At 54.8% G+C, this 9653-nt stretch overlaps 3 protein-coding genes across 3 annotated transcripts in view; all 3 read right to left on the bottom strand.

Moving 5' to 3' along the window:
* The window catches only part of MOSPD3 (motile sperm domain containing 3), a 3801-nt gene extending 3131 nt beyond the window's left edge, over positions 1-670 (bottom strand). The window contains exons 1-2 of the mRNA XM_015564567.1: positions 601-670; positions 482-544 (exon numbers count right to left, since the gene is read on the bottom strand). Coding sequence (XP_015420053.1) covers positions 482-544; positions 601-670 — 133 coding nt within the window. The remainder of the gene's footprint in view (positions 1-481; positions 545-600) is intronic.
* Positions 671-2139: 1469 nt separating this feature from the next.
* Positions 2140-7860, bottom strand: PCOLCE (procollagen C-endopeptidase enhancer). Its single transcript, XM_006764686.2, has 9 exons — positions 7185-7860; positions 6235-6343; positions 5574-5832; positions 4614-4738; positions 3827-3963; positions 3250-3521; positions 2923-3000; positions 2615-2785; positions 2140-2472 (listed from the first exon to the last, which is right to left on the bottom strand). The coding sequence occupies exons 1-9, from the start codon at positions 7277-7279 to the stop codon at positions 2306-2308; spliced, it is 1413 nt and encodes a 470-aa protein (XP_006764749.1). The 5' UTR covers positions 7280-7860; the 3' UTR covers positions 2140-2305.
* A 533-nt stretch (positions 7861-8393) lies between these two features.
* Positions 8394-9653, bottom strand: part of FBXO24 (F-box protein 24) — a 9210-nt gene continuing 7950 nt past the window's right edge. The window contains 2 exon segments of the mRNA XM_015564550.1: positions 8394-9005; positions 9330-9500. Coding sequence (XP_015420036.1) covers positions 8643-9005; positions 9330-9500 — 534 coding nt within the window. The 3' untranslated portion in view covers positions 8394-8642.

The following is a 9653-nucleotide window of genomic DNA, read 5'->3' as shown; positions in this document are numbered from 1 at the left end:
CCCACCAGCTCCTGGTCCTGGGGCGCCCCGCGGCGCATGCAGGCTCTAGGCAGTGGGACATCCGAGGGCTGAGCTCGGGGGACAGGGCCTGGAATCTAGAGCTGGGGGACGAGAGGGGCAAAAGGGAACGGACGAGATTGTGGGACCGGCCTGGACTGGGGCGAGCGCCACCCCCGCCTCGGAACTCGACGAGATGAGGGTCCCGCAGACCAGAACCCTCGGCTTTTCCAGCTCTGCCCGGTCCCTCAAGGCCCCGCCTCCAAGCCCCACCTCGATGGTCACGCCCACCCGGTAAACCCGGCCCCTTGCGGCTCCCAAGCCCGGCCCGGTCTCCAGACCTCCCAAAGCCCCGCTCCACTAGGTCCCGCCCCTTCCGGGCGTCCGGGATTCCGCCCCGGCTTGGGCCAGACTCCGCCTGCCCCGGGGTCTCCTCCGGAGCTGCTCTTACCGCCTGCCCCGCAGAGACCTGTATCTGTGGTACCTGTGCCTCCGACCCCTCCCTGAGATCGGGCCGCGCTTCTTTGGGCTTCGCTACGATCCTCACCTTCTGGTCACAGCATCTGTCAATCAACTTGTGAGTCGACCGTGGCTGCCACCCGCCCCCGAGGCCGTTTGGGTACTTCCGCCACACGGCTTCTGTCATTGGCCAGGGCGGCTTCGTTTCCGCCATACGTGCACGCCGATTGGTGCGCTTACAGAGGGGATTGACTACGTCCCGGTGACGGAAAATTACGTCTCTGTAGAATACTAGCTCTGCAGTTACTCTGGGAGGCCCGGGCGGCCTTTGTTCCTGCCTCCGCGCTCTGAGACCGTCAGATCGCTAGAATCCCGCAAAGAAGCCCTCTTTCTCACTTCAATCCCAGGCTCTCCCGGAAGCCTCAGCAGCAACCACAGCTGTTTCCTGCAGTTGGAGGTTGCTCCCAGTTGGACTCAAGTCTCAGCCCTGGGTTCCGCTCCTGATTCTCTCCTTTCTGCACGGGATTCGGAAATCACATTTACATAGGAATTAAGATTTACCAACCCTGACACTTACATTATTATTATTATTGCCACATCCATTACCATTCCATATATTCACCTCAGCAAGGTGAACAGTCTTCCCCAGGCAACCCAGTTAGCAGTGGAGCAAAACAGTGGATCTTATCCAAAAGCCTTCCCTGAGCACTCCATATAATGGAGAATCCCCGTCTGTCCTCTTAATCATGTTTTCCTGATAGCACGCATAGAGCTACTTGTCCTTATGTTCATTTTACCATTTATCTCTGTTCCACAAAAGCAGGGACTTTGTTTTGTTGTACCGTTGGTGCCTAAAACAATGCCTGCCATTTGTTTTGTTTTGTTTTTATTTATTGATTTGAGAGAGAGAAACATTGATTTTTTTTGATAGACACTTATTTATGCATTCAGTGGTTGATTATTTTATGTGCCCTGACTGAGGATCAAACCCTCAACCTTGGCATACTGGAGGACGTTCTAACCAACTGAGTCACCCGGCCAAGGCTAATGCCTGCCATTTGGAATGAACAAATGACTGACTAGAATGAACTTTGAGCTGAGATCTAATTGAGAATTCCAGGTAGAGGGAATAGCACAGGCAAAGCCATTGTACTTGAAATAGTCATAGAGCCAGTGTGACTGGAACAGTGACCTTAAGGAAGACAATAATTGAAGATGAGAGTAAGGGGGATGAAGGATGCAGAACATCCAGAGCCTTTGAGCCCACAGTAGGACTTTGGATTTTATTTTAAGACTGATGGAAAACTGTAGGAGAGCATTTAAATGTTCTTTTTAACAGTCTTGAGATATCTTTGACATAAAAACTGTATATATTTAAGGTCTACAACTTGATGGTTTGTATACATTGTGAAAAGATTACCACAATCAAACTCATTAATATATCCATCATCTCTAAAGACAGGGTGTCCCTAAAAATGTATACACACTTTATAAGCTGATAGCTCAGTTTTAAAAATGCAATGTATTTTAGTAAACACTGCCTTTATAATTATTCAAAGTGTGTATATACATTTATGGGGAGACACACTATAGTTACCATAGTGTGTGTGTTTGCTTGTGTGTGGAGAATATAGGGAGTTTTTAGCAAAGGGGTGACAAGATCCAACTTGGTTTCTTAAAAAATTCTATAAAATAAATGTCTGTTGAGTTTATTGAGTGAATGAAAATAAATCCCCAAGATGGGCACCAAAACCATAAAAATGGATATGTGATCCCTTCCCCAGTCAAAGAATATTTATTTGGTTAAAAAATGGATCCCTAGGGCCAATGGCCAAGGCTGGCCTGGATTTCAGGCCTGGGACCTAGCAGCCCGAACAGGCTGAGAGGGGCACCTCCTCTTGCTGAGATTGGTGAGGACCTGATCCTGGCTGGGCCGGTAGAGGACCACAAAGCTATCTGGAGGAAGGATAGGACCTCTGTTCTCTTGCACCTGGCCCATCAGCAGATAACTGGCTCCTGGGAGAGGGAAGGGAGAGATTGAGAGCTCATGTTATATACCTTAAAGATGTACCTCCCCGTCTGAGCCCCTTATATTCTACCACCTCTATCATTTCCATGAAGCCAAGTACCCTTCTCCTCTACCCCACATCCCTATTACCTTTCTTCATGGGGGGACACTGCTTGCAAGGCACGTAAAACTTCAAGGAGGTATCAGTAGGTGCAGAGGGCAGGTCCAAGCCTCCAGTTTTGTAAACACCAATGAGACTGACAGTGACAGTAAGGCCCTCTCCTGGGCCCCGAACCATGGACTTCACTGTTGCCGTCACCACTGTGGGAGAGTGAGGGTGAGAGGTGAGGAGAGGGAGGCTAGGGCAAGGCTAGAGCCCAAAGGGGGAGGGTACTTTGGGGACAGGAGGGAAAGTTAGAAGATCTGGAAGAGCAGAGCATGTGAATGAGGTTTCTTACCCAGATTGCTGGAACAGAAGTTGCTCTGCAAGGTGCCTGTCCGCCGGCACTGTTTTGGGCAGGTGACACTGGGTGCATCTAGGAGGAGGGGGGGACAATTTTTGTGGAAGGTGACCTACCTAGCAGGTAGAAGGGACTATTTTCCCCATAACAGCCTCATTGATTTGAACTTGTTCAAAGTTCTATCCAGCTTTGGGTCTCAGTACCCAGTACCAACCATTATTAGCACAGGTGGCACCAGTGAGTGTTGTATGAATGAATGAATGAATGAGCAAGCCCAAGAATGAACTCAATCTACATCCTCTTCCTCCCCCTTCTCAGACTCACTAGGGCCCACAGGGGTTGCCTGGACCTCAGGCGTGGCTTTTGGTTTCTCCGCAGGTGGGGGTTCCGGCTTGACTTTGGGCGGGGTTCCTGGCTTGGGGCCCGGGCCAAGGAGCGGGGGACCCGGCCGGGCATCCTCTCCCGGGCTCTGAGCTGGCCCTTCTTTGGCGGCACCCCGCGGCAGTGTCCTGTAGGAGGCTGAGAATCCATCGGCAGTGACGCTAAGGTCCGAGACGAACTGGACGAGGAGCTCATTTCCTTCGGAGGAGATGGGACTGCAGGCGGCAGCAGGGCATTGTGGGAGGTATCAAGAAGGCCTGCACCCCGCTTTTACCCAGGCGCCCACCCCCAAGTTGGCTACATTAGCTTCTCGACTTCTTAGGCCCCAATCGCTTCTGTATCCAAAGTCCACAGGACTGATGCAGGGACTAGTACCCTATTTGCTCCACCCACTGGTTTGAAGCTCATGGGTTCAGATCCCGCCTCTTCAGCTAAGCCCCTCCCATCTCAGCAGCAGCCATCGGTCAGACTCCTGGGGAGGCACCCAGGACCTGCACCCACCCAGGTCCTGTCCTCTCACCCCGGGGCGGTGTCTCCGCAGAACTTCCCCAGCCTCTTGGCGTCGTCACTCACGGCTCCATTGAACACACTGACCGAGTCATAGCGGCAGTAGGTGTCCGGCTCCACGTCAAACTTCCCGAAGGTCAGCGAGATCACCTGATGGCAGGGCACAGGGCAGAGGCTGCTTGGCACCTCTCACTTCCTTTGGGGATGTTTACAGCAGCCTCCTCTCACCTCCCGTGTCCCCTTGCACCCTCCTCTTAATGTATTCATACCACAGCTCAGAGGATTACATACACAGGAATCCTGAAGTGGCGCCCTCCGCCATGGTGGGCAAGGTCAAGTCCAGGCTCATTCTCAAGGAATAGACCCAAAACCCCCCGCCTCCACCTCCCCACCACCTCCACCATCTCCACCACCTCCCCATCACCACACACACACACACACCCACACACACAAACACACACACACAACGCTCACACATCACATCAAAAACACACAAACACACACAAACACACACACACACAAACACACACAAATACACACAAACACTCCCACATATACACACACACACTCACACACACACATAAGTTTATCAGCATCAGATACCTCACTGATCACAGGTATAATTTTACTTTTTTTTTTTTTTTTGCATGCAAGCAGGTTGGGTCTGTTTTGCTTCCCAGCAGCGCAAGCGCAGTGCTTAGGACATAGTAGATGTTCAATAAGTCTTTGCTAGCTGCACGCTGGAGGACACTGCTCAGGTCCGGAGGGCAGCCCCCGCTCCCTGGAAAGGGGGTCGGTACCTGGTTTGGGGGTGCGATGATGTGCCAGGAACAGCTGATACCCGGGGGGTAATCAGACTCGGGCCAGTTGGGCGTGGTCAGTGTTCCCTGGGCCTTTTCCAGTCGCCCCCCACAAAATTGGTGCTCTGGGGAGGGGAGAGAGGAGTAGGGTGGGAGTAGTAGAGACCCTCGGTCAGCTTGAGAAAAGCTCTAGGCTGGGAGCTCGTGCAGGAAGGTCGGATGTTGGGGTCTCAGGATGAGGGGCGAGAAGAGGGGAAGGAAACGGTGGGTAGGTTAGCAGAGGAGGAGCAAGGCGCAGGACCTCCGGGCACCCAGGCAGGTGGTGGAAGGGGGAGGAGGAATTGGTTGGACACGCCCCTTATTGCCCCTCCCCCTGACCCGCTGCCACACCGTTCCTCTTCCCCTGTTAGATCCCATCTCCTCTACCCGGCAGAGAAGTCCCCTTTGCAGGCTCGAGAGTCCCCACGCTGTGAGGGTCCCCTCAAATTGGGGCATCAGCCCCTTTGGGAGGCCTTAAATATTTTAGGGGAGACTTCTGCCGCCAGGAGGAGGTGATGGGACCGCAATCGGGAGCCCCGGGCTGGGTGTAGGGGGCTCTGGGTCGGAGGAACCTGGTCTCCCTTCCCAGGGGGGCCCCCTCACGCCAGTCAGAGGGAGCCCGATTGCGGACGGGGGCGGGCAGTTACTCACCGTCCCAGTAACCCCAGGCCGCCCATTCCACCCGCGGGTCGGTGACCCATTTCCGCCTCGCGCCTGGGGTGGGGCCTGGAAGAGGGGGGTGGCGGGAGCGGGAGAGGGGAGAGAAGATGGGGAGGAGGGACTGGAGGGGCAGTTAGTGAGGAAAAAGGGAAAGGGAGGCAATGGGGACCTAGGATCTTGGGGTGAAGGTTAAGGCTGAGGGCGGGGCCTTGGCAGGGTGGGACCAGGAGAAGGGGAAGGAGAAGGTGAGGGACCTCTCACCAGTGCTCGAGGTGGCCCGCCCGCTGTACCAGAGCAGGAAGCCTCGTCCTCCTGTACCCTCATCCGCTGTCATCTTCAGGGTCACCTGGTTGCCCGGGGCCACTATGGGTGCTGGCCGGAAGGTCCCACAGAAGCGTCCGAGCCGCTGGCCCGAAGTTCCAGACCCAGCAAAGACCTCCAGAGCATCATAACGGCAGGCAGGGTGTAGCTCCAGGTCAAAAACTCGGAAGGAGAGGGACACAGTCTGGCCTTCAGGGACCTACAAAGTCAGGTCATACACAACCCAGGCAGAGGGCACTTCCCTTTCCCCAAGCATTTCCTAGAGAAACTTGGGCCTGAACATGGAGGAACCCCAACAGGGTGCAGAGCAGAGGGCCTGGGCTCTGCATCAGGCTGTGGCTTATGCAGGGACAAGACTTGAGGCCTATGGAGAGATTTACAGGGGCAGGAATGGAGTTAGGAATGGAGCAGCAGGCTTTGAATTAAGGGTTGAGTGAGGACACTTGCCACGTATTATTGTGGAATCTGATGGATCAGTGACCAGAGGGGAGGGGTCTTGGACTTCTCCAGGGAGTAATAGTGCTGGGGGAGGGCCTTTGACTGCCTGGACCCAAGCCTTGGAGACTTTGACAAGGGGTAGTGACCAGAGGGGCCTTCTCACCGTTATTGTCCAGATGCACTCCTTATTGGGGGGGTAGAGGTTGGGAAAACTCTCACTTGCCACGTAACCTGATTCCCCAGTCACATCCCCTCCACACAGGAACACAGGTCTGGAGGACAGAAGAGGGGTCAGCCATGGGTGGGGGAGTAGTGGACAGACTGGGATGGGGTAATGAGGATAGGAAAGCCTGAGGAGGAGGGAGAAAGGCCTAAGGGATCTGGGATGGCCTCAGCCAGCCAAGATGAAATTGAGGTGGGAAGTACTAGAGTAGAGGATCAGGAAAAAGTAGGGCCAGCAACTTAGCTATGCCTCCAACTCCCAGTCCCCACCCCCAACACAACAGGAATTTCCGGAATCCTCCTCAGCCCCCCTTCTTACTCTCCCCCCTTTGCACTGCCAGGCAGTCCACAGCAGCTTCCTAACTACTTCCAGATGTAGACACAGCCACGCCACGAGGCTGTGCGGGGGAGGGGGTGGGGAGGTGAGTGAGAAGCAGCAGCGATGGCCCTCAAATTGAACCTGGAGACCAGGCTCCCTGACTTCTCTATCTTTTCTTTGCTTCTGTTGGAGCTAAACTACTTGAGTATCTGACCTCAAGTCTCCCACTTGCTGCCCCGCGTTCCCCCATAATTTCTAATTGCCTTCCTGGAATCCAGATGTCCAGGTATCAAGCAAGTTCAAGGTCTTGGCCTTCTCAGGTCCCATGGAGTGAATGGGGAGGCTTAGAAGGAAGAGGACAGAGGTTGAGGAAACGGGGAGCAGTGGTGACCTACAGGAGACAGTGGTCTTGTAGCAGGGAGGGCAGACTTGGGGACCAGAGAAGAGTAGAAACTGGGAGATCTTGGGGGTTATGTGTTAGAAAAAGAATCCACAAGATCCACAGGCATAACCCTTCAGGAACTGGCTTTTGAAGCCCACTTAAGCTAACTAGAAGGTGCCAAGAGACCTACCTGGTATAGTTGGGGGTCTGGCCCTGGGCAAAAGGCAGCAGGGTCCAGGCAGGGAGGAGGAGCCCCAAGAGGAAGGCTGTGGCAGCAGGCTGCATGGCTGAGGGGAGAGGCACTGGGGTCCCCAAGACAGAGGCAGCAGCCGAGTTTAGCAGCAGAAGCAGCAGAAGTAGCGGCGGCGGCGGCAGCAGGGATAATTGGTGCCAGATGAGGCAGCCTCGGATGTGTGGGCGTGGGGACTGGCCAGTGGGGAGGGCGGTGGGGAAGGCGGGACAGGGAGAGAGGAACCCGGACAGTGGTGAGTCCAGGGGCCTCTCTGGGTACAGGACACATAAATATTGACCTAAGTAGTGGGAAGAGCAATGAAGGGCTGAGGGAGCATCAGGACCTCAGCCATAACCTAGGCATCAAGTAATGTCATCTGGAAGCCCGTTCTGTCCAGTGTCCAAGCATCCTGTGAACAGAGCCCTGGTCCTTCCCCAGGACGCTCCAGCCCACTCATGATCCTCTCCAGTGCTGCTTCCTTAGCACCCAGAGAAAGTCCTTTCCTGGACTCCCAACCTTTAAGCATTCACCCCCTTCCTGACCACCACCTGCTCCAACTTACTTTCCGCTTCAAATTTCCACTATCTTCTATCCCCAGGCCAGACTAGGCCAAGAAGAAAAGAATTCTGCTTACCCATTTTCTCCCAAATTATCTGGAAGTACAGGAATGGGGCAGGGAGGCATGGCATGTGGATAAAGGGAGCGTCTCCCTTCTGCAGGAAGAGGATAGAGTAAAAAGTAGGGGGAAAAGGACATGTAAGATCAGATCTGGAGGTAAACAGAAAGCAGAGAGGGAGGTTGACTTCACAGGGATGAAGGAAAAGGTATAGAAAACGGTCACAAGTCAGAAATGACTTCTGCAGAATCGGAATAAGAGGATCCAGTGGGGGGCACCAAATAGCATATGGCCACTGGTGGTCTGTGAGGTCCGAAAGGTTGGCGACTGCTGGCATATGTTGTTCCAGAAGGCAGGGCTAGGATTTCCTGTCAAGAAGATTGGGTCAGGTCTTGGGCGTGGAGGGGGAAAGCAAGCTGAAGGTGCTTGAGCAGCTGCTGCTCTGCCTGCCCCTGTCTATGCTCCTGCCCTCCCTTACCCACTGAGCTAGGCATCGGGTCCCCCATTCCGTGCCCCATTGTCCTCCCAGGCTCCAGGGTCCCAAACTAGGCCTCACTTCAGCCTTTTATTCTATTTGTCCATCAAATCTCTTGTCCATGATAGTAAGATTGGAGGCCCCTCCTTGGCAGCCACCAAACATTTTACAAAACAGTTCCCTCCCCACCCTGGCATGTCCAGCAGTCCCCACCCCACTGTGTCCCCCTTCCCATGGCACAGTGTTCATTGCTATCACTCCGTCTCTCCTTAGCCTTTGGCCCAGAGCCAGACTCTCCCTCCAGGGTAAGACTAGGAGAGGGGGGTCAGCTCTCAGGTGTTGGGGGGCCTTGTCCAACCCCTCCAGCAGCCTTCTGTAGCATGTCCAGAGCCTCCCAAAAGAAATCCTTCTGTGCAGCCAGCAAGGGCATCCAGCCCACGATCTCCTTCATCTTTTCCATGCGGTCCTGCAACGTGGAGCAACTGTAGATCTGGCTGAGGTACTCCTTACAGGCCCAAGCTGTCCCCCCAGGGTCCTGGAGTACTCCGGACCCTGCATTGGGTTCAGGGGTCCCCACCACCTTGCTGGCTGGTAGATCTCGGTAAGCGGGATGCTGCTCAATGTCATGGCTGGAGAGCATGTAGAGACACTCTCTGGTAGAGCAGAGGGAGCAGGCACACAAAGGGACCTTGGGAGAGAGAAGGGGCATGGCTGAGTGGGGTCTTTACTGAGGGGTTCCCACGAAGCCCAGATGTTGTGTCTCTCCCCCTCAGACCAGCCCTGAGCCAGCAAATGAGCTAGCTGGCTGGCTGAACCCCAAGGTTGTGTGAGGTCAGAGAGTACCAGCAGGATCTGCTAAGGGAGAGAGAGCCAGGAGCCATGGTGCCCGGCAGAAAAGGGAGGTGGGTGGTATTGGGGAAACGGGGCCCTTGGGGCCCCACAGTAGCCACAGCCAGAATCCTGTGGGCTACCTGCCCTCCCTGGTTGCCCATTCGCCTGACCCTGCTCTGACCTTGACATGGAGTTTGACGAAGGAGGCGCTTCCCTTAGGCCAGCCAGGGAGGCGGCCTCCAGCCCCACAGCCACAGCCCAGCAGCTCCTTGCTGAAGTCCAAGCCCTGGCTCAGCACCAGGGAGTGGTTGAGGCCACACCACAGGGCAATGGGGTGTTGCAGATAATACACCTGAGGATACAGGGCCAGGATCCCTAAGGGGAATACACCAAGGGACTGGGGGCCCAGGTCAGAGAAGGCTCAGGGCAGAATCTAGGGACACGAGGAGAGGGAAGAAATGGGACCCAGCACACCTTCCCCAGGTCTTCCTGCTGTGAAGACCAG

The sequence above is a fragment of the Myotis davidii genome, unplaced genomic scaffold, assembly GCF_000327345.1.
Source record: "Myotis davidii unplaced genomic scaffold, ASM32734v1 scaffold901, whole genome shotgun sequence".
Lineage (NCBI taxonomy): Eukaryota > Metazoa > Chordata > Mammalia > Chiroptera > Vespertilionidae > Myotis > Myotis davidii.
Note: the sequence above shows the minus strand (reverse complement) of the source record. Positions and strands in the feature narration are given on the sequence as shown.